We start from the raw sequence: 27,549 nt of genomic DNA, 5'->3' as shown, positions 1-27,549 counted from the left end.
CTCACATCACAATTAAAATGCTAGTTAGTAAAATGCACAGAAGCACCAGGGACACCATAAAGGTGGGCGGGGGGGCGCAATAGCAACACAGAATTGAAAGCACCAGTAGCTGGATCATTATCCGAACACACCACAAATAATTATTATTCCCTGTACATAAAAGTGGTATCAGCATGTACGTATTACAAATATGACTGGTGTACCACACCGCCTACACAATAGGCAGGTTTTCCTATCGCAGACATTTGAATTAAATTTTAAAATTTGAAGGCAACCACATTATCTTGGGATAAGCGTGGGAGTTTTACATGATACAAAAGGTCAATGGAAGCAAAATTTTGTTTAAGGTCTACATTTAGGTTAAACAAATATTTGGTGCATACTTTTAGGCGCATATATGTGAAATAAGCTTAAAAGGGGTTTTTTCGGAGAAACAAATATACACGGAAACTTCTTTGAAACTTTTCTAAAAATAAAAATAAAAAAATCTAAAAGTATTGTAGTACGAAATGTTCCTTTAATATATAATATTGGTCAAATTAAAATAAATCTTTTTTATATATCAAAGCGTGCTTCTTGATTTGTTTTCATACCCTCCACCATAGGATGGGGGTAAACTAATTTCGTCATTCTGTTTGTAACTCCTTGAAATATTCGTGTAAGACCCCATAGAGTATATATATTCTTGATCGTCATGAAAGTCCAGCTAGCCATGTCCGTCCGTCCGTCCGTATGTCCGTCCGTCTGTCTGTCGAAAGCACGCTAACTTTCGAAGGAGTAAAGTGTAGGTCGGTTGCGATTGTAAATGGGCTATATCGGTCCACGTTTTGATATAGCTGCCACATAAACCGATATGGGATCTTGACTTCTTGAGCCGCTGGAGGGCACAATTCTTATCCGATTTGGCTGAAATTTTGCATATTGTGCCTTGCAACAACTGTGCTGAGTATAGTTCAAATCGGTCCATAACCTGAAATAGCTGTCATATAAACCGATTTGGGATCTTGACTTCTTGAGCCGCTGGAGAGCACAATTCTTATCCGATTTTGCTGAAATTTTGCATGAGGTGTTTTATTGTGACTTCCAACAACTGTGCTGAGTATAGTTCAAATCGGTCCATAACCTGATATAGCTGTCATAAAAACCTATCTGGGGTCTTGACTTCTTGAGCGCCTAGAGTGCGCAATTCCTTTCCGATTTGGCTGAAATTTTGCATGAGGTGTTTTGTTATGACTTTTAACAACTGTGCTAAGAATAGTAGAAATTGGTTCATAACCTGATATAGCTGCCATATAAACCGATCTGGGGTCCTGACTTCTTGAGCCTCTGCAGGGAGCAATTCCTATGCAATTTGGCTGAAATTTTGCATGACCGATTTTTGTTATGACTATACACCGATTTGAGAGAGAGCACCATGTGCCAAAATTCAGCTCAATCAGATAATAATTGCAATTTCTAGGGGCTCAAGTATTCAAATTGAATGAGAGCTATATCTTAATCTAAACTGGTCCATTTTCAATCTCTAACAAACTAAATCGACAACAAGTGTCTGGGCAAAATTCCAAACGGCTAGCTTTATACATTCGCTATCGTGATTTTCAAAGATCGACTTAGTGTCAAGACGATGCAGAATAAATATACTTTATGGGGCCGCAGATCAAGTTTTCGAGGTGTTACCAACGGAATGACTAGAAATAGTATACCTCCAATCTATGGTGATGGGCAAAAAAATGAAGCCCAAATTAAAAAAAAAAATTATTTGCATAATACTATTTCCAAATTTTATATTCATACAAAGCTTTGTCAAAATTAGATTTTGCAGGAAATTTTGTTGAATATTTAATTTGTTTGGATAATTAATTTTTGTTTAAATTTCATTTTAATCGAAAGTTATTTTTTTTTTAATTTTTTCTCCCCAAAAGTGTTCCTAAAATTGATTTCTTCTAAAAAGTTTCATATTTTTCTCAAACAATTTCCTGGAAATAAGATTTTTGAAAATTTTGTAATTTTCATTCGCAAACATTTGCTTCGTCAATATAAGCATGGCCAAAAATAAATTATTTCGTAGAACAGCCTCGACATTTACACAGCGCCTAAATGTATGCAACATTTGTTCAAGCAGTTCATATAAATGTGCATTTTTCCCAGAAATGTTGGCAACAAAAACACACCCAATGATTTTTGTAGCCTGTAGCATATGGCAACTGGAGATTCCAAGGATACTTTGGGTCTTTAGATTCGTTACGTTAAACGTTTATCCTGGTTTGCCCCCAAAACGTCTCTCTCTCTCTCTCTCTCTGTCTCTATCTCTGTCTCTTACCCTTCATTCGTTTTCATAACAATGTGAATTCGTTAGGCGATATCTGTAATAGTAGCAACACTGAGTGTTGTGTGCAGCAACTTACGTTTTAATCTTTGCGGCATCAGGACGAGTATCGCATTTAATGCCATAGTATGCCAACAATGCATCTTTATCGGTATCCCTAATGACATTGTCCGCCAACAAAACAATGCGTTCGAGAGCATTGCGCAATTTTTGATTATCTTCCTTTTGTTTATCCTCAGTGGCGGTGGTGGTGGTGGTGGTGGTGCTTGAGCCAGATGATGATGATGTTGAGTCCTCTGGTCCTCCAGCCGCTGCCGATGATCCTGAAGCCACTGCATTATGGCCATCACTGCTAGGACTGTGCTGGGTGTGCTGGTGTTTGCTGTTCGTTGCATTTAATGACTTGGCAAATGTAAACGGATATTGTGCCTTCAACTCAGATGATGATTCAATGTTCTGGATGAGGAGTAAATGAGCAGCCAAATGTTTGGGATGTCCAGCAATTATGTCCTCGTAGATTTTTTCAGCCTTCTCCAGATCTGCATGACAAAGAGTAAGAAAAACGAGAAAATGAAAATGAGATAAAAATGTTCGAGTATGGCAATACAAAAAAGAAAAAACAAGTAAAAGCGTGCTAAGTTCGGCCGGGCCGAATCTTATATACCCTCCACCATGGATCGCATTTGTCGAGTTCTTTTCCTGGCATCTCTTCTTAGGCAAAAAAGGATATAAGAAAAGAGTTGCTCTGCTATTAAAACGATATCAAGATATGGTCCGGTTCGGACGACAATTAAATTATATGTTGGAGACCTGTGTAAAATTTTAGCTAATTCGTATAAGAATTGCGCCCATTGGGGCTTACGAAGTAAAATAGAGAGAACGATTTATATGGAATCTGTATCGGGCTATAGACCGATTCAGACCATAATAAAAACGTTTGTTGATGGTCATGAGAGTATCCATCGTACAAAATTTCAGGCATATCGGATAATAATTGCGACCTCTAGGGGTCAAGAAGTCAAGATCCCAGATCGGTTTATATGGCAGCTATATCAGGTTATGAACCGATTTGAACCTTATTTGACACAGTTGTTGAAAGTAAAAATAAAATACGTCATGCAAAATTTCAGCCAAATCGGATAGGAATTGCGCCCTCTAGAAGCTCAAGAAGTCAAATCCCCAGATCTGTTTATATGACAGCTATATCAGGTTATGAACCGATTTGAACCATACTTGGCACAGTTGTTGGATATCATAACGAAATACTTCGTGCAAAAATTCATTCAAATCGGATAAGAATTGTGCCCTCTAGAGGGTCAAGAAGTCAAGACCCAAGATCGGTTTATATGGTAGCTATATCAGGTTATGGACCGATTTGAACCATACTTGGCACAGTTGTTGGGTATCATAACAAAACACGTCGTGCGAAATTCCATTCCAATCGGATAAGAATTGCGCCCTCTAGAGGGTCAAGAAGTCAAGACCCAAGATCGGTTTAAATGCTAGCTATATCATGTTATGGACCGATTTGAACCATACTTGGCGCTGTTGTTGGATATCATAGCAAAACACGTCATGCAAAATTTCATTCCAATCGGATAAGAATTGCGCACTCTACAGGCTCAAGAAGTCAAGACCCAAGATCGGTTTATATGGCAGCTATATCAGGTTATGGACCGATTTGAACCATACTTGGCACACTTGTTGGATATCATAACAAAACACGTCGTGCAAAATTTCATTCTGATCGGATAAGAATTGCGCACGCTAGAGGCTCAAGAAGTCAAGACCCAAGATCGGTTTATATGGCAGCTATATCAGGTTATGAACCGATTTCAACCATACTTGGCACAGTTGTTGGATATCATAGCAAAACACGTCATGCAAAATTTCATTCCAATCGGATAAGAATTGCGCACCCTACAGGCTCAAGAAGTCAAGACCCAAGATCGGTTTATATGGCAGCTATATCAAAACATGGACCGATATGGCCCATTTACAATACCAACCGACCTACACTAATAAGAAGTATTTGTGCAAAATTTCAAGCGGCTAGCTTTACTCCTTCGGAAGTTAGCGTGCTTTCGACAGACAGACGGACGGACGGACGGACGGACGGACGGACGGACGGACGGACGGACGGACGGACGGACGGACGGACGGACGGACGGACGGACGGACAGACGGACGGACATGGCTAGATCGACATAAAATGTCGCGACGATCAAGAATATATATACTTTATGGGGTCTCAGACGAATATTTCGAGTAGTTACAAACAGAATGACGAAATTAGTATACCCCCCATCTTATGGTGGAGGGTATAAAAACAATGTGGGAAATGACAGTCGGGCGTTGACGACTTTTTTAAGCCTGTACCAGTAGAAGGAGGAAATTTTGAAAGACTTCATCCAAGACGTCGATAACATTAATGATCTATTGGAGAAATGACAAAAGGCAGTTGAGGTCTGGGAGGTCTGTGGGATGGGAGGTCTGTGGAATGGGAGGTCTGTGGGATGGGAGGTATGTGGGATGGTAGGTCGGTGAGATAGCAGGTCGGTGGGATGGCAGGTCGGTGGGATGACAGGTCGGTGGGATGGCAGGTCGGTAGGATGACAGGTCGGTGGGATTGCAGGTCGGTGGAATGGGAGGTCTATGGGATGGGGGGTCTGTGGGATGGGAGGTCTGTGGGATGGGAGGTATGTGGGATGGTAGGTCGGTGGGATGGTAGGTCCGTGGGATGGCAGGTCGGTGGGATGTCAATCGGTGGGATAGGAGGCCTGTGGGAAGGCAGGTCGGTGGGATTGGAGGCCTGTGGGATGAGAGGTCTGTTAATTGAAATCAATTTAACTAGTAACTGAAGCTGATGAATGGGAACAGAAAATATCTATGAAGATCAGATATACGAGCTAAGTCTATCCCTTAGTAAACTTAACGATTTCCTAAGTGTTGCATAAAGCTAGACATTGCGGATTGAGCATCGTGTGTGTTTTAGTTTGCACCAGTGGTGGGCACACATATGTACAAACCATTTCCAAGCCTAGGAGCTTAAGTTCTTGTGCTTGGGTCTTGACTTCTTGGGCCTCTAGAGGGCTCAATTCTCGTCCGATTTGACTAAAATTTTGCATGTGGTGTTTTGGTTTGATTTCCAATCAACTGTGCCAAGTATGGTACAAATCCATCTATAACCTGATATAGTCGCCATATAAACCGATCTTGGGTCTTTACTTCTTTAGCTTCTAGAAGGCCCAATTTTTTGCCGATTTGGCTGACATTTTGTATGAGGTGTTTTGTTATGGCTTCCAACAGCTGTGCTAAGTATGGTCTAAATCATTCTATAACCTGATATAGCTGCCATATAAACCTATCTCCCGATTAGATTTCTTGGGCTTCTAGAGGGTGCAATCCTTATACAATTGGGTTGAAATTTTTCATATAGGACGTGCCGCAGTGCGACATCTCTTTAAAGATAAGTTTTACATGGCTTAGTAGCTCACAAATGTTACCAGTATTAGGAGGGGAAAACCACCGATGAAATTTTTTCTGATGGTCTCGCCAGGATTCGATAGTCATAGGCGGACATGTTAACCTCTGCGCTGCGGTGGCCTCCACGACTCATATTGAAAGGTCATTGAAACAACTTGACAAATGCAATCCATGGTGGAGGGTATATAAGATTCGGTCCGGCCGAACTTAGCACGCTTTTTACATTGTAAAGAGTGATAGGCAGAGATGCTTTTCCCAGCACTACGGTGGCCGCCGGGAAGGACTATAGGAGCATTCCACTATTCGCAACCTGTGGACGCAACGAACAAGGGCGGTCCATTGAATGTAAACTAGGGTATGTCTATCGAAATATCGAAATCGACGAGGAATACTAAGAAAATTTGTTCAAGAAACTAGAGGAGTAAAATCAAAATCGAGCTTCTGGCCTACAACTTACAGATTAGTGCGGTTTATGGGCTGGTGGCATCATTGGATCGTACTTCTTCAAAGACGATGCGAATGGTATTCTAACTGTGAATTGTGAGCGCTACCGTTTTTACATTTTACATGTTTTTCTTATTTTTGGCTCAATAAATACGTAAATAAGCAGAGTTGTCGATTTTGGAGTGAAGATCAGCCAGAAGCATTTCAAGAGCTACCAAGTCATTCAGAAAAAGTCACAGTTTGGTGCGGTTTATGGGCTGGTGGCATCATTGGACCGTACTTCTTCAAAGATGATGCGAATCGTAGTGTAACTATGAATGGTGAGCGCTACAGTGAGATGATATCCAACTTTTTTTTTGCCCAAAATGCAAGAGCGTGACTAGCACGACATATGGTTTCAACAAGACAATGCCACACAGCACGCGTAGCAATGGAGTTATTGAGGGACGAGTTCGGTAAACATTTTATTTTACGTTCGGGACCGGTCAATTGGCCGACTAGATCGTGAGATTTAACACCTTTAGACTATTTGTTGTAGAGCTATGTTAAAGGTCATTTCTATACAGACAAGCCCGCTTCAATTGACGCATTGGAAGACAACATTGAAGCATTTATTCGTCAGATACCGGCCGAAATGTTAGAAAGAGTATTCCAAAATTGGACTAAGCGGATGGACCATTTGAGGCGCAGTCACGGTCAACATTTGCATAAAATAATCTTTAAACATTAAACTGTATGGAACGTACTATCGATTCAAATAAAGATTTCATGCATTTTTCTGATTTTTAAGTGTTTTTTTAACTTTCCTATAGCTTTTAAAAATCACCCTTTATATTTACTTTGTCTATACTCTAAACAAGTAAGAGCATGATAGGTTCGGCCGGACCGAATCTTATATACCCTCCACCACGGATCGCATTTGTCGAGTTCTATGCGCGGTATCTCTTTTTGGGCAAACAAAGAATATTGAAAAATAACTGTTATGATATTGGAGCTATATCAAGTTATAGTCCGATTTGGACATATCAATGAATGCTGAATATTGTAGTAGTCATTGTGTAATATTTCAGTTTATTCGGTTAAGTATTGCTCTTTGTAACGGCTCACGAAGCAAAATCGGGACATAGGTTTATAAGGGAGCTATATCAAGCTATTGATCGATTCAGACCATATTAGACACGTGTGTTGAAGGTCATGAGAGAAGCTGTTGTACAAAATTTCTGCCAAATCGGATGAGAATTGCGTCCTCTAGAGGCTCAAGAAGTCAAGATCCCAGATCGGTTTATATGGCAGCTATATCAGGTTATGTACCGATTTGCCCCATACTTAGCACAATTATTGGAAGTAATAACAGAACACCTCATGCAAAATTTCAGCCAAATCGAATGAGATTTGTGCGCTCTATTGGCTCAAGAAGTCTACATCCAAGATCGGTTTATACGACAGCTATGCCAGATTATGAACCGATTTGAATCATACTTAACACAGTTGTTGAAAGTGGTACCAAAACTCTACGTGCAAAATTTCAGTCAAATCGGACGAAAATTGCGTCCTCTAGAGGCTCAAGAAGTCAAGACCCAAGATCGGTTTATATGACAGCTATATGAAAACATGGACCGATTTCAACCAAACTTAGCGCAGTTGTTGGAAGTGATACCAAAACACTATGTGCAAAATTTCAATCAAATCGGATAAGAATTGCGCCCTCTAGAGGCTCAAGAAGTCAAGACCCAAGATCGGTTTATATCGCAGCTATATTAAAACAAGGACCGATTTCAACCATACTTAGCGCATTTGTTGGAAGTGACACCAAAACTCTACGTGCAAAATTTCAGTCGAATCGGATGAGAATTGTGCCCTCTAGAGGCTCAAGAAGTCAAGACCCAAGATCAGTTTATGTGGCAGCAATACCAGATTATGATCCGATTTGAATCATACTTAACACAGTTGTTGGAAGTGGTACCAAAACTCTACGTGCAAAATGTCATTCAAATCGGATAAGAATTGCGCCCTCTAGAGGCTCAAGAAGTCAAGACCCATGATCGGTTTATATGGCAGCTATATCAAAACATGGACCGATTTGGCCCATTTACAATCCTAACCGACCTACGCGAATAAAAAGGTCATATTGAAAGGTCATTGAAACAACTTGGAACGTACTATCGATTCAAATAAAGATTTCATGCATTTCTCTGATTTTTAAGTGTTTTTTTTAACTTTCCTATAGCTCTTTAAAATCACCCCTTATATTTACTCTAACTCTAAACAAGTAAGAGCATGCTAAGTTCGGCCGGCCCGAATCTTATATACCCTCTACCACGGATCGCATTTGTCGAGTTCTATGCGCAGTATCTCTTTTTAAGCAAACAAAGAATATTGAATAAGAACTGTTATGCTATTGGAGCTATATCAAGTTATAGTCCGATTCGAACCATATATTAATGCTGAATATTGTAAACGTCATTGTGTAATATTTCAGATCATTCGGATAAGTATTGCGCCTTGTAGGGGCTCAAGAAGCAAAATAGGGACATAGGTTTATATGGGAGCTATATCAAGCTATTGATCGGTTCAGACCATATTAGACACGTGTGCTGAAGGTCATGAGAGAAGCCGTTGTACAAAATTTCTGCCAAATCGGATGAGAATTGCGTCCTCTAGAGGCTCAAGAAGTCAAGATCCCAGATCGGTTTATATGGCAGCTATATCAGGTTATGTACCGATTTACCCCATACTTAACACAATTATTGGAAGTCATAACAAAACACCTCATGCAAAATTTCAGCCAAATCGAATGAGATTTGTGCGCTCTATTGGCTCAAGAAGACTAGATCCAAGATCGGTTTATAAGACAGCTATGCCAGATTATGAACCGATTTGAATCATACTTAACACAGTTGTTGGAAGTGGTACCAAAACTCTACGTGCAAAATTTCAGTCAAATCGGACAAAAATTGCGTCCTCTAGAGGCTCAAGAAGTCAAGACCCAAGATCGGTTTATATGGCATCTATACCAGATTATGATCCGATTTGAATCATACTTAACACAGTTGTTGGAAGTGATACCAAAACTCTACGTGCAAAATTTCATTCAAATCGGATAAGAATTGCGCCCTCTAGAGGCTCAAGAAGTCAAGACCCATGATCGGTTTATATGGCAGCTATATATAAACATGGACCGATTTGGCCCATTTATAATCCTAACCGACCTACGCTAATAAACAGTTTTTGTGCAAAATTTCAAGCGGCTAGCTTTACTAGTTCAGTGGTTAGCGTGCTTTTGACAGACAGACGGACGGACAGGCAGACGGACGGACAGGCAGACGGACGGACGGGCAGACGAACTTAAATAACATGACGATCAAGGATATATATACATTATGGGGTCTCAGACGCATATTTCGAATGGCGAAATTAGTATACCTCCATCCTATGGTGGAGGGTATAAAAAGCCACAGATTGGTGCGGTCTATGGGCTGTGGTGGCATCATTGTATTTCTTCAAAGATGATGCGAATCGAAACCTAACTTTGAATGATGAGCGGGACCGTTTTTACATTTTACATGTTTTTTTTTCTATTTCTGGCTCAATGGATACGTTAATAAGCAGAATTGTCGATTTTGGAGTGAAGATCAGCCATAAGCATTGCAAGAGCTACCAATGCATCCAGGAAAAGTCAGTTTGTTGCGGCTTATAGGCTGGTGACATCATTGGACCGTACTTCTTCAAAGATGATGCGAATTGTAACGTAACTGTGAATGGTCCAAAATGCAAGAGCGTGACTAGCATGACATATTGGTATCAACAAGACGATGCCACATGCCACACTGCACGCGTAACAATGGAATTAAATTATATGGATCATACTATCGATTCAAATAAACATTTCATGCTTTTTTCTGAATTGTATGTGTGTTTTTTTTTTTTGGAAAAACCACCGTAGCGCAGAGGTTAGCATGTCCACCTAGGACACTAAATGCCTGGGTTCGAATCCTAGCGAGACCATCAGAAAAAAATTTTAGTGGTTCGGTGGTTTTCCCCTCCTAATGCTGGCAACATTTTTGAGGTACTATGCCACGTAAAACTTCTCTACAAAGAGGTGTCGCACTGTGGCGCTCCGTTCGGACTCGGCTATAAATTTGAATCGGACTGCACTCATCGATATGTGAGAAGTTTACCGCTGTTCCTTAGTGGAAAGTTCTTGCGCAAAATTTGCAAGATGCAAAACTTTCCAATAGCTCTTTAAAAATCACCCTCTATATTTACTCTGTCTATACTCTAAAAAATTTCCAACAGGTAAGGACTCCGCCATTAAGCTTATCTACCTTCTTTAGATACCGAGTTTTATGCCAGTCGGTCTTCTAAAGGTTTGCTGACATCTATGGAAACCTCGTCTTGGGACTATCTAGCCACATTTTTTGTTTGTCTAGCCTATATAGAATTACCGATACACAACGCCTGTTTAGCTCGTAAGGACTTCCCGACATCTATGGAGTCTACGTTAACCACCATTTTTGTCTGTCTAGCATCTCGAGTATTTTAAATGCCTTGACTCTAGAGATTAGATGATTAATAAAGACCTCGCGTTCTACTCCTATTGAATTTCTGCCGTTTACCTATTGTCATCAATAAAAACGTCGACCTTCCTTCTGCCTAATCTTTTCTTAGCTTTGGTAAGTTTGCCGTCCATCAAGGCTCTGTAGAATATATGAAGTCGTCACGTTTTAAAACCGCCTAGATACAAAATGTTTGCCGCCAACTTAAAACCGTTTAGATACTTAAGATTTGCCGCCAACTCCATATACCGAATTTTTTGTCTGTGTGCCTTCTAAAGACTAGTCGACGTCTACGAACGTCGCTTTAACTGTCTACCATATCGCATTTTATAGCTAATAGCCTTGGTCATTGGATAATAAGATGCACGTCCTTTCAGAAGAAACCAAGGAGTACGAATCCCAACAGTCTATAGCCTCATGTTAGCGGTTGTTATTTCCAACTGTTGGATAAGTCAATTTGTATACAATGTGAATAGAATAAAAAGATTTAGGTTTCACAATGGTCCACTCGTCACCTTTAGCTGACACCAATACGCCTACCAACAACCTTGGTGGCATTCCCTACCACAAATAAATCACAATAATGGTGGTGTAGTGTACCCCAAAAATGCTTACAAAGAATTGTAACAACGACATAAACAAACAAAAGAACCCCAAAACCAATGGTCACAAAAGCGATGAGATTGCAAAAAGAAAAACATCATGGAAAAAGGAAAGAAAGACAGAACTTTCATCGTTGTTTGCGGGCTTTAAGTTGCGTTTCCTTGAATTTCCATGGTGCAATTATGCGGAATAAACCAATACAGCTTGGGGGGGGACCAGCCCCGCCCACTACTTCTCATGTCAATGGGTAGGGCAGGGGATAAAAAAAACAGAGAGAAAAAACCAAAAAAAGTGCAAAGTCCAACTGACTGACTGACTCTGTGGCTGCTTGACTGACTAACTGACTGATTGGCAGTCGCCTTGTCTATTCAACTGAAATGAGATTAAAAATAACCGAAACCAAGTGGAAAAAAGACGAAACATTCATCGCGCAGGCAGCAAAAAACAATGGCAAACATACAAACAGACTCGGTGAAGCAGCCAAACACCCACACACACACACACACGCACACACACACAGAGAAAAAAGAGCATAATAATAATAATACGATTTTAATTAAGTTGGCAGGCAGGTTCTGTGCAAGTGGCAGACTGTTCAGCCTGCTGTTATCATAATTCGGTGGGAGTGATGACACCAACTCTGTTGGTGGTAATGACAACAGACAACAGCCCACAGCTCTGTCCTCATTCTCCTCCTAAACGCAATGATGCTGCTGATGGTGGGCCAGAGCATGTTGTAACAATTCTTGCTGCACATTTTAATGAATACCAATGAAGACAGGCAACCGATGAGTCTGTTATAATGAGGCTCTTATTTTGGCCCTAAATGGTAATTTTCAATTTACTAGCAAATTAAATGGCAGCATGGCCAGAAGGTGTTGAAATAAAAAAAAAAATATTAAAACAAAAAAAAAAAAATAATTCGATATGCACAAGGCCACGTGGCTGTCAAAAGATTAAAATATGAAAAACGGATTACAAATGTTGTGATTGATGGAAGGCATTCATTCAGAGTGTTGGACACATGATGGATTTTGAGAATTTTATAAACAAGTAAGAGCGTGCTAAGTTCGGCCGGGCCGAATCTTATAAACCCTCTACCATGGAACGCATTTGTCGAGTTCTATGCGCAGTATCTCTTCTAAGGCAAACAAAGAATATTGAATAAGAACTGTTGTGCTATGGCATCTATATCAGGTTATAGACCGATTCGGACCATAAATGAATGCTGAACATTGTAGAAGTCATTGTGTAAAATTTCAGTTCTTTCGGATAAGAATTGAGCCTTGTAGGGGCTCAAGAAGCAAAATCGGGAGATCGGTTTATATGGGAACTGTAACAAGCTATCGATCGATTCGGACCATATTAGACACGTATGTTGAAGGTCATGAGAGAAGGCGGTGTACAAAATTTCAGTCAAATCGTATGAGAATTGCGCCCTCTAGAGGCTCAAGAAGTCAAGATCCAGGATCGGTTTATATGGCAGCTATATCAGGTTATGTACGGATTTGCGCCATACTTAGCACAGTTATTGAAAGTCATAACAAAAAACCTAACGAAAAATTTCAGCCAAATCGGATGAGAATTGCGTCCTCTAGGGGCTCAAAAAGTCAAGACCCCAGATCGGTATATATGACAGCTATACCAGATTATGAACCGATTTAAATCATACTTAACACATTTATTGGAAGTGATACCAAAACTCCACATGCAAAATTTCATTCAAATTGGACGAGAACTGCGCCCTCTAGAGGCTCAAAAAGTCAAGACCCCAGATCGGTTTATATGGCAGCTATATCAAAGCAATGACCGATTTGAACCATACTTAGCACAGTTATTGGAAGTCATAACAGCACACCTCATGCAAAATTTCAGCCAAATCCGATGAGAATTGCGCGCTCTATGGGCTCAAGAAGTCAAGACCCAAGATCGGTTTATATGGCAGCTATATCAAAACATGGACCGATTTGGCCCATTTACAATCCCAACCGACCTACACTAATAAAAAGTATTTGTGCAAAATTTCAAGCGCCTAGCTTTACTCCTTCGAAAGTTAGCGTTTGACGGACGGACAGACAGACAGACGGACGGACGGACAGACAGACGGACGGACGGACAGACAGACGGACGGACGGACAGACGGACCGACATGGCTAGATCGACTTAAAATTATATGACGATCAAGAATATATATACTTTATGGGGTCTCAGACGCATATTTCGAGAAAAAAAAGTGTAAAAAAGTATATTTGATTAAAGTTCATTCTAAGTTTTATTAAAAATGCATTTACTTTCTTTTAAAAAATCCGCAATTACTTTTTGGGCAACCCAATAGTATACCCCTATCTTATGGTGGAGGGTATAACAATATCGGTTCTTTAATTACTAGCAGATAAGTAGAAAATGAAACGATGATTACAGTCTAACAAAATCTGGACTTCAGAATGCTGAAGATACAATAGATAGCAATGGCATAGTCACCCTTTGGCCTGATAGTATTATACCCACAAAACGAAGGATGGGGGTATATTCATTTTGTCATTCCGTTTGCAACACATCGAAATATCCATTTCCGACCCTATAAAGTATTCTTGATCAGCGTAAAAATATAAGACCATCTAGCCATGTCCGTCCGTCTGTCTGCCCGCCTGTTGAAATCACGCTACAGTCTTAAAAAAAAAGAGATTTATTGAGTTGAAACTTTGCACAGATTCATTTTTTGTCCATAAGCAGGTTTAGTTCGAAGATGGGCTATATCGGACTATATCTTGATATAGCCCCGATATAGACCGATCCGCCGATTTAGGGTCTTAGGCCAATAAAAGCCACATTTATTACCCGATTTTGCTGAAATTTGGGACAGTGATTTGTGTTAGGCTCTTCGACATCCTTCTTCAATTTGGCGCAGATCGGTTCTGATTTGGATATAGCTGCCATATAGACCGATCTCTCGATTTAGGGTCTTGGGCCCACAACAGCCACATTTATTATCCGATTTTGCTGAAATTTGGCACAGTGAGTAATGTTAGGCGCCTCGATATCCTTCTTTAATTTAGCCCAGATCGGTTCAGATTTGGATATAGCTGTCATATACACCGATCCGCCGATTTAGGGTCTTGGGCCCACAACAGCCACATTTATTATCCGATTTAGCTGAAATTTGGGACAGTGAGTTATGTTAGGCCCCTCGACATCGTTCTTTAATATAGCCCAGATCGGTTCAGATTTGGATATAGCTGCCATATAGACCGATCCGCCGATTTAGGGTCTTGGGCCCACAACAGCCACATTTATTATCCGATTTTGCTGAAATTTGGCACAGTGAGTTATGTTAGGCGCCTCGATATTCTTCTTTAATTAAGCCTAGATCGGTTCAGATTTGGATATACCTGCCATATAGACTGATATGCCGATTTAGGGTCTTAGGCCCAAAAAAGCCACATTTACTATCCGATTTAGCTGAAATTTAGTACATTGAGTTGTGATAGGCCCCTCGACAACTCACTTTAATTTAGCTCAGATCGGTTCAGATTTGGATATAGCTGCCATATAGACCGATCTGCCGATTTAGGGTCTCAGGCCCATAAAAGCCACATTTATTATCCGATTTTGCTGAAATTTGGGACAGTGAGTTGTGATAGGCCCTACGACATCCTTCTTCAATTTGGCCCAGATCGGATCCGATTTGGATATAGCTGCCATATAGACCGATCCTTGATTTAAGGTTTTGAGCCCATAAAAGGCGCATTTATTGTCCGATGTCGCCGAAATTTGGGACAGTGAGTTAAGTTAAGCCCCTCGATATAATTCTGCAATATGGCACAGATCGTTCCAGATTAAGATATAGCTGCCATATAGACCGATCTCTCGATTTAAGGTTTTGGGCCCATAAAACGCGTGAGCCCTTAGAAGCCGCAATTTTAAATTAATTAATTTTAAATTAAGACTTTCAGCAATTGTGTTAAATACGGTTCAAATCGGTCTTTAACCTGATATAGCTCCCATATAAACCGATCTATCGAATTGACTTCTTGAGTCGTTACAAGCCGCGATTATTGTCCGAATTGGCTGAAATTTGTGCATTTTTTTAGGATTGCACAGATTTTGTTACAGTGCAATCCTCGTTTCATTTCCTACGTATCTGCAAGTAATTAAAGAACCGATATTTGTATACCCTCCACCATAAGATAGGGTTATACTAATTTCGTCATTCTGTTTGTAACACCTCGCAATATGCTTCTGAGACCCCATAAAGTATATATATTCTTGATCGTCATGTAATTTTAAACCGATCAAGCCTGGCATGTAGTCTTCTGTTATAACTTCCTACAACTGTGATAAGTACGGTCCAAATCGGTTTATAACCTGATATAGCTCCCATATAAATCGACCTCCCCATTTAATTTCTGAGCCCTTGGAAGCCGACATTTTTGTCGGATATAGCTGAAATTTTGCACATAGTGTTCTGTTACGACTTCCAACTACTGTGCCAAGTACGGTCCAAATCGGTCTTTAGCCTGGTATAGCTCCCATATAAACCCATCTCCCGATTTGATTTCTTGAGCCCCAGGAAACCGCAATTTTTGTCTGATTTGGCTTAAATTAAGCATGTAGCAACTGTGTCAAGTAAGGTCCAAATCAGTCTTTAACCAGACATAGCTCCCATATTTTAGCAGGTGGTGGGTTCCCAAGATTCGCCCCGGCCGAACTTTGCACGCATTAATTTGTTTTAAAAACATTTTTTTTTCATCCCACTGTGTGGTATGGCAAAGGGTTTTTGTGACAGGGATTTTGTTCCCACTACTTACGACATCCAGAAATTCAAAGCAAGTGTCAATAAACACTACTCCCTCTTTCCACCCTCCTATCCTCAACTATCCTCTCCTGCACAATGCACTGCATATATAGGGGACATCCCCTGCGTGTTGGTTGATTGAGAAAAAAAAGTAAGCGGAGAAATATGATTCGTGGAAGGTGTGAGGGACTCAAGGCAGAACCCTGGCTTCAATAAAGTGATTTACTCACTGGGTGATGGAGGCACAACGGCACTGGGATGTGTATGTGGACGGACGGATGGGATAAGCTCAATGGTTCCTGTATCTGTGACTCACTTATGACGTCATGGAGGCAGTATGTGACAGACAATGGCTCAGTGGCTTTGTGTGTGGAATATGTGAACGACAATGAGGCCTTGGCTCCTGTGTCTGGATCGACAATGGCTCTGTGACTTCTGTCTGTGGGACACCGTAGCTCCTGTATCTGTAACTATAAGTAGTTGATACACTCGCGACCGCGAATGGTACGTTAGCAGAAGGATGCTATGCGCGGCCTGACTCAGTGGTTCCTGCGTTTGAGGGACTCCAGACAGAAGCCTGGTTAGTAACGGGGTTCAATGAATTGGTTTATTAAATGTGTGATGCAATACACTATGACAATGGGACTTGTTTGTCTGCGAACGTCTGCAATGTGGACAATGGCATAGTGGCTATTGTGGTACCGGAGGGACTACAGGTAAAACATTGGCCTCTATGTATTGGAAGACGTGAGTCACACATGATCTCATCGAGTTACCACGAGACCAATAATGGCTCGGCGGCTCCTGTGTTTGTGAGACGCTGTGGCTCCTAGATCTGTGACTCACTGGTGTCTCACTGAGACATCACGTGATAAACAATGCGGTCTGGCTCAGTGGCTCATGTGCCTAAGAGACACCATGCAAAACGCTGGACACGGAGGAGTGACTCACTTACGGTCACGTACAGGATCAACTATGTGACCGTAACGGGTACGTAAGCGGTTGGAAAAGTTCGGTGTTCGGATTCAGGGGCTCACGTGTCACCGCGCAAATCAATGGTTAATCCGGGCGACGCACAGTGGGCCAAATGGCAAAAAAATTGGAAATAAGTCTACAACTTTTTATCTGTTGATTTTAGCCATACAAAATGTTCTAGACATTTGTAGAGGAGGACATAGGCTTTCAGAAAAGTGCTGTTGTTGGTCCATATCTTTAATACAGGGTGAGCTACAGGGTGTCAAAGTTGACCACTTTTGACTTCTCCAAGCTTCTGGGGGCCATAACTTTTGATCTACTCAACCGATTTACATGATTTAGGACTCTAGAGAAAGAGCTTGACAAGATCTAAAAAACTTATGCATAAAGTACCATGCCATCGTGTACTGTTAAGGAGTTATGAATTGTTTAATTTTAAAATATGAAAATTTGGCCTTGGTTTTTTTCAGTGTTTTTTAAATAACTCCGTCAATTTTAAAGCTATAAACTTCATACTTCACACAAATTATGCCAGCATATGTGTGCATAAAATACAAAAGGAATCACGTGAATATCTTTGGCGGTTTAAAAATGGCATCGTTTTCAATATGAAAAATATTTTTTTTGTCAAAAAATTGCAAAATTTTTCAAAAAAGATACTCCCATTTCCTTTAAGTTTTCGCAAACTTTGGCCGTCAAAGCATTATCATTTCTTTCCATTTTCACAAAGTCGAGGTATTAAGAAAAGTTTTAAGTGCTAATTTGGCTAATTTCGATATCAAACAACACCGTTATCTTAAGACCAAAATGGCCAATTTTTTTACTAAACTTCAAAAGTTTCTCACTGGAAAAAAAGTTCCACGGGGATTTTTTCGCTTTTTTTGAACTTAAATGAAAGCTTAAAATGTTCCCAACATTTTAAGGTATGTCTCGCCATATCCTAGCCATAAATGAGATCGTAGCGATCAAAATACTGAAAAAAGTCAATTTTCAAGTAGTGCTATATTCATTGCTAAAAAACAAGTATTACGTCACATTTTATTGCAAAGATGTTAAATAAACTTTTATTTGGTAACACTTCTTCTACAAAACACAAAAAGAATCATGGAAATATCTCTATTCTATTCCATTTTATGGAACCGGCAATAAAAAAGTCAATTTTTCAAAAAAGTCGAATTTCCCAAATTTTGTTTTTGTTGTCCTAATTGCACATGACACACTATAGCCATATTTACGCAACATACCTTATCGTAAAGGAAATTTTCATACCTTTCCAACAATGTATAAAACATTTCTCAACTCGGATTCTATCTACTCTAAAATTCATTTACACTTCATTAAACTCTATATAAAAATGTCTATTTGTGAAATGGAACCTTATATGGGGCCTACACTAAAACATTGATAGATTTGCCCAGGGTTTACAATACAAATGTGTTAGAATAAAAAAAGGTCTCCTGCCAAAGTTTAAAAAAATTGGAATAAAAATATGTGTTTTAGAGCGAAAACACTTCGCATCGGCGTGCGTTTATATGTATATTAGCTACTCCCAAAATAAAAAAGCATTTTAGTTTTGTATTATTTGATTTTATTCTCTACCAAATAATCTAAGGTATCAAAATTTAAAAGCTCTTTAATTTGAATGGCATCGGGATCGTCCTTATCTATATCGTCACATATTTTTGGTAGCCATTTAGTTCTGATGCTGTATAGTACCGGATCAGACGATAACAATAAATATTGAAGTAAATCATAATTTTGGTTAAATTTGGTGCTCTTTCGGGTATTGAAAAGCCGGAACTGTTTAACATCTCTATTACGGGATTCCTGAGCTTCTTCTGTAAGTTCTCCTAACGGAAGTATGTTGTATTCCACAATTTCCTTGCCATGATGTAAGACTTTATGTATTGTCGGTGTTAAAGCTTTCCACGAATATAAATCAGATAAAATGTTTTTTGTGTCATTACTATAAGCTTCAAATTTGGTTGAATTTATCATCTTTTTGCTATTGATTACAGCCAAAATCACTTTGAATCGTCTTAGCAAGTGTTCATCAAGACCGGTTATTTTAGATGTCGATACGGGGTCCTCAAAAAACCGCCTTGCCGAGTTGCCATCATTTGTGCTTCCGTATCCGTAAAGAGGTTTATCTATTATAAGTCCCTTTTGTTTAAACTCCAACTGGATTCGATTCTTCTCTTCCTGCCTCATTTTGTGAAGATCTTGGTTGTTTCTAGCAGAGACATCGCGGTTTCCAGGGCTAGTCCGATATTTAAGGTCATACGATAAATGCAAACAATACTCCATGAATCGAATTCTACAGTGCAGGGGCGAAATACCGAAATTGAGCGCATTTTCGTTTACTAAATTTTCATCAGACTTGTCCTCGAATTGCCCATTCTTCTTGCCACAAATATTGCATCTCCAATTGGACATAACGCCAGTTAATGCGTTTGCCACCTTTCCATCGATCATAGTGAGTTGTAGTTGAAACGAAACTTTTATATTTCTTCCCAATTGGTTTATAACAATCATGGGTAATGCAGCAATTTCTTCCTTTATTTCGTTCACCAAAGATCGTGTTGTGTTCCGGTCTTCCTTTGTATACTCAAACCGAATTGGGCGACATAAATATTTTGACCCAGGTGTTCTATTTATCCATATATCTTGAAATGCATTTTCTTTCGATGATGAAGATTGGTCCTTGTACAATCTCATTCTCAATGGTACTAATGATGCCATGAAAATTGATGCGAAGTTGGTATCTATTTCTGTTTGTTGCTTATATTCGGAAAATCCAGATGATCCATCACAACCCCATTTGCTGATCAAAACCACTTCGGAATTATTACATGTGTTCAACTGTTCTTCAGTAAAATTAGAAATAATTCTAACAGCTGTATTTTCAACAAGATCAGCAAGTTTCACTCTTGCTTTTAATTCGTCCACGTATATATTTGATGGCACCATTTTCGTCCTGGTGTTGTACAATTTATGTTTTGAGGGTAAACAACCCCATCCTTTTTCACGAAGAGCCTTCCTCATTGTTGAGTATTTGTTTCTTGAGAGGCCTAGGTTCAAAATCAGGGCCAGTGCATCTTCCTCCGTGAATTCTGTAGTCGATTTTGGAGTTGGAATACTTTCTACCATTCTCTTTACCCTTTTCGGAGATGCTAATGGTAAAACATCGACAATTCGTCCAACATTTTTTGGTTGTGTTTTTAACAATGCTGTTTTGAACGTATCTTTTATTAAATTTGGCGGATGTGCCGCCAATAGTTCCTCTTGTTTTTTCTTTTTGGTTTTCTCCGTAACTTCGTCGTATGCTTTGCTAGGCCGGCCGGGAATCAGCGGTTTAATTTCAATAAGTAGATCCGATTTCAGCCACTTCTCATACATTTTGAAAAACTTGATTTTTGCGAATGAACATTCTGGCAACCTTCTCTCAAATGATTTGTAGAATTTTTCAAGTTTGTCTAAAGCGTCTTTATTTAGCCTTATTCCATATATGTGGTCCAAAGTGTAAACAAGTTCCTTAAATGACTCCGTGTATGATTTGGAATCATTTTTGATGTCCCATACAATTTTCGAAAGAGTGGAATACTTCAGTATGACTTCCATAACTTATAAATGTCCTTTACGCCTCTACAAAATATAATGAAGAAAATTTGGATTTTGTTCAAATATTTATGCAATATATTCACAATTAATGACCCATTTCAGGTATCAGACGCAATCGTAAAAAGGGGTCCAAAGTGCCTCTTTTTACTTACTCTTCTATAATTATTTACCTGGACTCGAATTTGGTTAAAAAAAATGACAATGAATTTTTTATGGGTAGGTTTTTTCACATTCATTGATACGGTGGATTTCCTGGGAATTCGACATAGCGAAACAGGTAACATTTGTCTGCATCAAATCTTAACACAAATATATATATATATGCAGGTATATTTCTAGGTTACTTTTTATTCAAAAATCATCAGCTTACATTAAAAATAGATGTAGGTACTATACAAACGCACGCCGATGCGAAGTGTTTTCGCTCTAAAACACATATTTTTATTCCAATTTTTTTAAACTTTGGCAGGAGACCTTTTTTTATTCTAACACATTTGTATTGTAAACCCTGGGCAAATCTATCAATGTTTTAGTGTAGGCCCCATATAAGGTTCCATTTCACAAATAGACATTTTTATATAGAGTTTAATGAAGTGTAAATGAATTTTAGAGTAGATAGAATCCGAGTTGAGAAATGTTTTATACATTGTTGGAAAGGTATGAAAATTTCCTTTACGATAAGGTATGTTGCGTAAATATGGCTATAGTGTGTCATGTGCAATTAGGACAACAAAAACAAAATTTGGGAAATTCGACTTTTTTGAAAAATTGACTTTTTTATTGCCGGTTCCATAAAATGGAATAGAATAGAGATATTTCCATGATTCTTTTTGTGTTTTGTAGAAGAAGTGTTACCAAATAAAAGTTTATTTAACATCTTTGCAATAAAATGTGACGTAATACTTGTTTTTTAGCAATGAATATAGCACTACTTGAAAATTGACTTTTTTCAGTATTTTGATCGCTACGATCTCATTTATGGCTAGGATATGGCGAGACATACCTTAAAATGTTGGGAACATTTTAAGCTTTCATTTAAGTTCAAAAAAAGCGAAAAAATCCCCGTGGAACTTTTTTTCCAGTGAGAAACTTTTGAAGTTTAGTAAAAAAATTGGCCATTTTGGTCTTAAGATAACGGTGTTGTTTGATATCGAAATTAGCCAAATTAGCACTTAAAACTTTTCTTAATACCTCGACTTTGTGAAAATGGAAAGAAATGATAATGCTTTGACGGCCAAAGTTTGCGAAAACTTAAAGGAAATGGGAGTATCTTTTTTGAAAAATTTTGCAATTTTTTGACAAAAAAAATATTTTTCATATTGAAAACGATGCCATTTTTAAACCGCCAAAGATATTCACGTGATTCCTTTTGTATTTTATGCACACATATGCTGGCATAATTTGTGTGAAGTATGAAGTTTATAGCTTTAAAATTGACGGAGTTATTTAAAAAACACTGAAAAAAACCAAGGCCAAATTTTCATATTTTAAAATTAAACAATTCATAACTCCTTAACAGTACACGATGGCATGGTACTTTATGCATAAGTTTTTTAGATCTTGTCAAGCTCTTTCTCTAGAGTCCTAAATCATGTAAATCGGTTGAGTAGATCAAAAGTTATGGCCCCCAGAAGCTTGGAGAAGTCAAAAGTGGTCAACTTTGACACCCTGTAGCTCACCCTGTATTAAAGATATGGACCAACAACAGCACTTTTCTGAAAGCCTATGTCCTCCTCTACAAATGTCTAGAACATTTTGTATGGCTAAAATCAACAGATAAAAAGTTGTAGACTTATTTCCAATTTTTTTGCCATTTGGCCCACTGTGCGACGTCATCTTGACGGGTAGGTTATTCGGAAGGATGCGATGCGAGACCTGATTCGTTTGCTCATGTGCCTGAGGAAATCCGTTATTTACAAAATTAATAGATTTTTTCTAGTATTTTTTCGGTTTTCTCCCACTGTGTAATGCGACTCATTCACGACGAAGGCATCACGCGAACGTGATGGGTAGGTTATTAGAAGGCTAGGGTGCCCGGCGGCTGGCTAAGTGCTCCTGTGTCACAGCGACACGAAGGAAAACGCTAGCGAAAGTGGGTTTGAACACTCGCAATGTGATACACCACGTGCCCGAAAGGCGCCTGACTCAGTGTTTTCCGTATCTGAGGAACATCGGGCGTCCCCACAGGTTGCGGATAGTCAAATGGTCCGTGGGTATATTTGGTGTCCAGTGGAGAGTATCAGTGAGAGGCCGTGTGGCACCTGCATTGGGCACCGGCTTTTGTTTAAATATTGAGTGCCTGCGATACTGTCGATAACAAGACTTATTACAGGAGCATGCCGAGGATCGCTACCTCCACGGGCAAATACATGGCTACTACAACGGTAACAACAAAAATCTTCTAGAAAGTGATTTTAAATGAAAGACAGAAAAACATTTTCCATGACTTTTTATACCCTCCACCATAGGATGAGGTAGATAGGATAGTTTTAAGACCTTATAAAGCACAGATATTCTTGGCTGGTTTGGCCTTCGAAGTCGACTCCCTCCGTCCGTCCTTCGCTCTGTCTGTCCTTCCCCCAGTCCCTCTGTTCATCCTTATTTCGTCCGTCTGTCTGTCCTTCCTTCGTCCGTCTGTTTTTCCTTCGTCCGTCTGTCCTTCCTTCGTCCGTCTATTATTCTTTGGTCCGTCTGTCCTTTCTTCGTCCGTCTGTCCTTCCTTCGTCCGTCTGTCCTTCCTTCGTCCGTCTGTCCTTCCATCGTCCGTCTGTCCTTCCTTCGTCAGTCTGTTCATCCTTCCTTCGCCCGTCTGTCCTTCCTTCGTCCGTCTGTCCTTTCTTCATCCGTCTGTCCTTCTCTCCATCCGTCTGTTCATCCTTCCTTCGTCTGTCTGTCCTTTCTTCGTCCGTCTGTCCTTCCTTCGTCCGTCTGTCCTTTCCTCGCCCGTCTGTCCTTCCTTCGTCCGTCTGTCCTTCCTTCGTCCGTCTGTCCTCTCTCGCCCGTTTGTCCTTTCTTCGCCCGTTTGTCCTTCCTTCCGTCCGTTTGTCCTTCCTTCCGTCCGTCTGTCTTTCCCTCCGTCCATATGTCCTTCTCTCCATCCGTCTGTTCATCCTTCTTTCGTCCGTCTGTCCTTCCTTCGTCCGTCTGCCCTTTCTTCGGCCGTCTGTCCTTCCTTCATCCGTCTGTCCTTCCTTCGTCCATCTGTTCTTCCTTCGTCCGTCTGTCCTTCCTTCGTCCGTCTGCCCTTTCTTCGTCCGTTTGTCCTTTCTTCGCCCGTGTGTCCTTCCCTCCGTCCGTCTGTCTTTCCATTCGTACATCTGTTCTTCCCTCCGTCCGTCTGTCCTTCCTTTGTCCGTCTGTCCTTCCTTCGTCTGTCTGTCCTTCCTTCGTCCGTCTGTCCTTCCCTCCGCGAAAAAAGCAACTCGCTTGAAAAGTTCCACAGATACTTCGTATTTATATACATAGGACGTTGGGGTTTGGAAATGGGTCAAATCAGGTTGCACATGAGCTAATGTAACCTTAAACTTACGCAGGTTTCAGTAGTGCTATGTTGTTGTTGTTGCGACATTTTAATGTAGGTGTGGCGATCCTCGTCACGGTCCTGTGTGAGCAAGTTCGTTCCAGTCCAAAGGACTGATCGTCGCGGAACACAGTGGCCATTGGTTATTTAAAAGCGCAAATAACTCGCCTTGTCATATCGAAGATCATAGGCACTCAGTATTTGTGCAGGAGGCGGTGCCGCCCGGCCTCTCTCTGAGACTCTCCGCTCGATACCGCTGATTGTCCGCGACAGCCGTTGCGCTACTCCCTATGGAGCATTTCACTATCCGCAACCTGCGAACGCAACCGGTAGCTCGCAGCTAAGCTTATCGTGATAGCAATGAACACCACACAGAAAGGACCGCAATGTTCAAGCCTGTGTGGTGCTCACAGATGTCCCGTGCCGTGCTATGACTTCACGCTGGCATTTACAAAAAAAAAGAAAAAAAAAAAATACACTCCACATTGGAAATTGGGACCAAATCTGCTAACTAACACCCATGGAGTGAATTTTAGACTGATCCATTTCACGGCGCCTATCACCAATAGAGAAAAATCAGCTTTTAATGCTATAGGCTTTCTGAAGGCGAAAATCAATATTTCAATTACACACCAATAAAATTCTGGCCCTTCAGACTTCTCCTAGCAAACGAAGATACATTTTGCCTATGCCCCCAAAAGCATATGAAATTCATCCCCAGTGTCTTCTGTTTAAAACTTAACTCTGCAAGTTGTTCTACTATTTTTCCACTTTTTTTTTTTTTTGGTGTGTGTGATGCCTAATAAAAAAGAAAAACTTGAAAGAAAAAAATGATTTTATTAAGATGGAACTTTGAACATCTTAAATGCGTGGAATGGAGGCTTGGATGAATGGTTGGTTAGCAGATGTTTCATTTCCTTATGCCCAAAACTATTAAAAATTCCATTTAAAAGTTCATTCAATTTGGCAGCATTGTTTGTTTACCCAGTTTTGTTTCTTGCCTTGTCATTTGCACCACACCAACAGTTCTTGGGTGTTTTCTTTGAGTTCCCTTTCCCTGTGTTACATCATAAACTCACCCAATTTGTTTAGCATGGAACATTGGAAATCACGCAAACTCTCGGCGTACTCATCGGTTGATGACTTCGATTTCTTGGGGGAGGCTGAGGCACCACCATCCCCATTGCCTCCATTTGTGGGGGTAGCCGATGAGGGACCCGCAGTGGCGCCAGCCTTTGATTTCGATGAACTTGCCGCCGCATTAGAGCTGCTGCTGCTCGAACTGGAAGAATTTGCGGACGATGCACTGCCATTGCCTCCGCCGTTTTTCTTGCCACCGTCGGGGGGATTCAATACATAGACGAACTCCTGTACATCGACCTTGCGACCCACCTCATCTTTGGCCAAGGTAATGCTGCCACTTAACCAGGCCGTGGCGGAGGGCAAACTTGCCTTGGCCAGCTTTTCCTGGCCCAGAGGGGCAACGTACAGCACCTTGGGACAATCCTGCTTAACGGTGCTGTAGTTGAATTTCTTGCCCGCAATGACACACTGATTGTATTGGTCATAAACTTCCAGATTTAGGCTACTCGGCAGCTTGAACAGGGCAATCATATTGGCCTCATTGATTTTCTCCAACACATCACGTTTCTCGTGGCGTATCTGCAGTCGGATGCAGTACTCGCCCTTATCCAATTTTGTATAGAATTTGTGTGAATTAGCATCTCCACAGGCCACCATGTGCTTGTTGGCATCGAAAATCATCCACAGCTGCGACTCATACTCGGCCTCATACAACACAGAGTTAAAGATGGGCGCATACAGGGCCACCTCCATGGCTTTGGCCACATTTAGGGAGTATGTCAAAAGATTCTGATAGATTTGACGACCCTCCGGTATGACATCACGTGTAGCACTCAACGGAGATATCTTGGATTCGCTGGGTTTTAAAACCACCGCTGCGGTCTTAAACTGCACCACCGGCTGCAACTCTTCGCTGACCAAAGAGGTGATTTCCATCGAATGGACACCTCGAGCTCCATGCATAACATCTGTAATTGAAATGGGAACGAATATTTAAAGATTATCTCACTAAAGGGATTTGTCGGTGTGTGTGTGTGTGTGTGTGGAATATTTTTGTGTTATTCGGTTTTGAAATCTCAACAAACCAACAAAAAAGGATTTATACGTGATTTGCATCCATTTTGGTAAAAACAAAGACTAACTAATGCTAACCAGCAGAGCAGCAATGGCAGCAGCAGAGATTGCTGCAACCAATTGCATGCAGCAGCCAGTATGGGTTAAAATAAGTCGAAAACAAAATCAGCTTTAAAATACATAAATCATTCTATGAGCATTTGATATATGGCAGTTTACTTCAAACTTTACACCATACAGCAGAGGTAAGGTCATTTCAAGTGTATGCTTGCAACATTAAATTAAAAAAAAAAAAACAATTTCGAAGACATTTTTAACGAAAAAAAAAATTACAACATTCTAAATATCAGGGAAACTTTCAGTGAAAGCTAAATGTTAAAAAAATTCAAGAAGTCAAGATCGGTTTATATGACAGCTATACCAGATTATGAACCGATTTGAATCATACTTAACACGGTTATTGGAAGTGATACCAAAACACGACATGCAAAATTTCAGTCCAATCGAATGAGAATTGCGCCCTCTAGAGGCTCAAGAAGTCAAGACCCAAGATCGGTTTATATGTCAGCTATATCAAAACATGAACCGATTTGAACCATACATAGCACAGTTATCGGAAGTCATAACAGAACACTTCATGCAAAATTTCAGCCAAATTGGATAGGAAGTGCGCCCTCTAGAGGCTCAAGATGTCAAGACCCCAAATCGGTTTATATGACAGCTATATGAGGTTATGAACCGATTTCAACCATACTCAACACAGTTGTTGGGAATCATAACAAAACACCTCATGCAAAATTTCAGCCAAATCGGATAGGATATGCGCCCTCTAGAGGCTCAAGATGTCAAGACCCCAGATCGGTTTATATGACAGCTATATCAGGTTTTGCATTGATTTCACTCGTACTTTTCACAGTTGTTGGGAATCATAACAAAACACCTCATGCAAAATTTCAGCCAAATCGGATAGAAATTGAGCCCTCTAGAGGCTCAAGAAGTCAAGACCCCAGATCGGTTTATATGACAGCTATATCAGGTTTTGCATTGATTTCACTCGTACTTTTCA

General features: G+C 40.2%; 1 protein-coding gene across 1 annotated transcript in view; it reads right to left on the bottom strand.

Moving 5' to 3' along the window:
- The window catches only part of LOC106085193 (tripeptidyl-peptidase 2), a 237,803-nt gene that overhangs the window by 29,364 nt on the left and 180,890 nt on the right, over window positions 1-27,549 (bottom strand). The window contains exons 14-15 of the mRNA XM_059368489.1: window positions 25,406-26,377; window positions 2,406-2,865 (exon numbers count right to left, since the gene is read on the bottom strand). Of these exons, the coding sequence (XP_059224472.1) occupies window positions 2,406-2,865; window positions 25,406-26,377 (1,432 nt within the window). The remainder of the gene's footprint in view (window positions 1-2,405; window positions 2,866-25,405; window positions 26,378-27,549) is intronic.

Source organism: Stomoxys calcitrans, chromosome 5, assembly GCF_963082655.1.
Source record: "Stomoxys calcitrans chromosome 5, idStoCalc2.1, whole genome shotgun sequence".
NCBI lineage: Eukaryota > Metazoa > Arthropoda > Insecta > Diptera > Muscidae > Stomoxys > Stomoxys calcitrans.
This window is presented reverse-complemented; position numbering and strand designations above follow the sequence as displayed.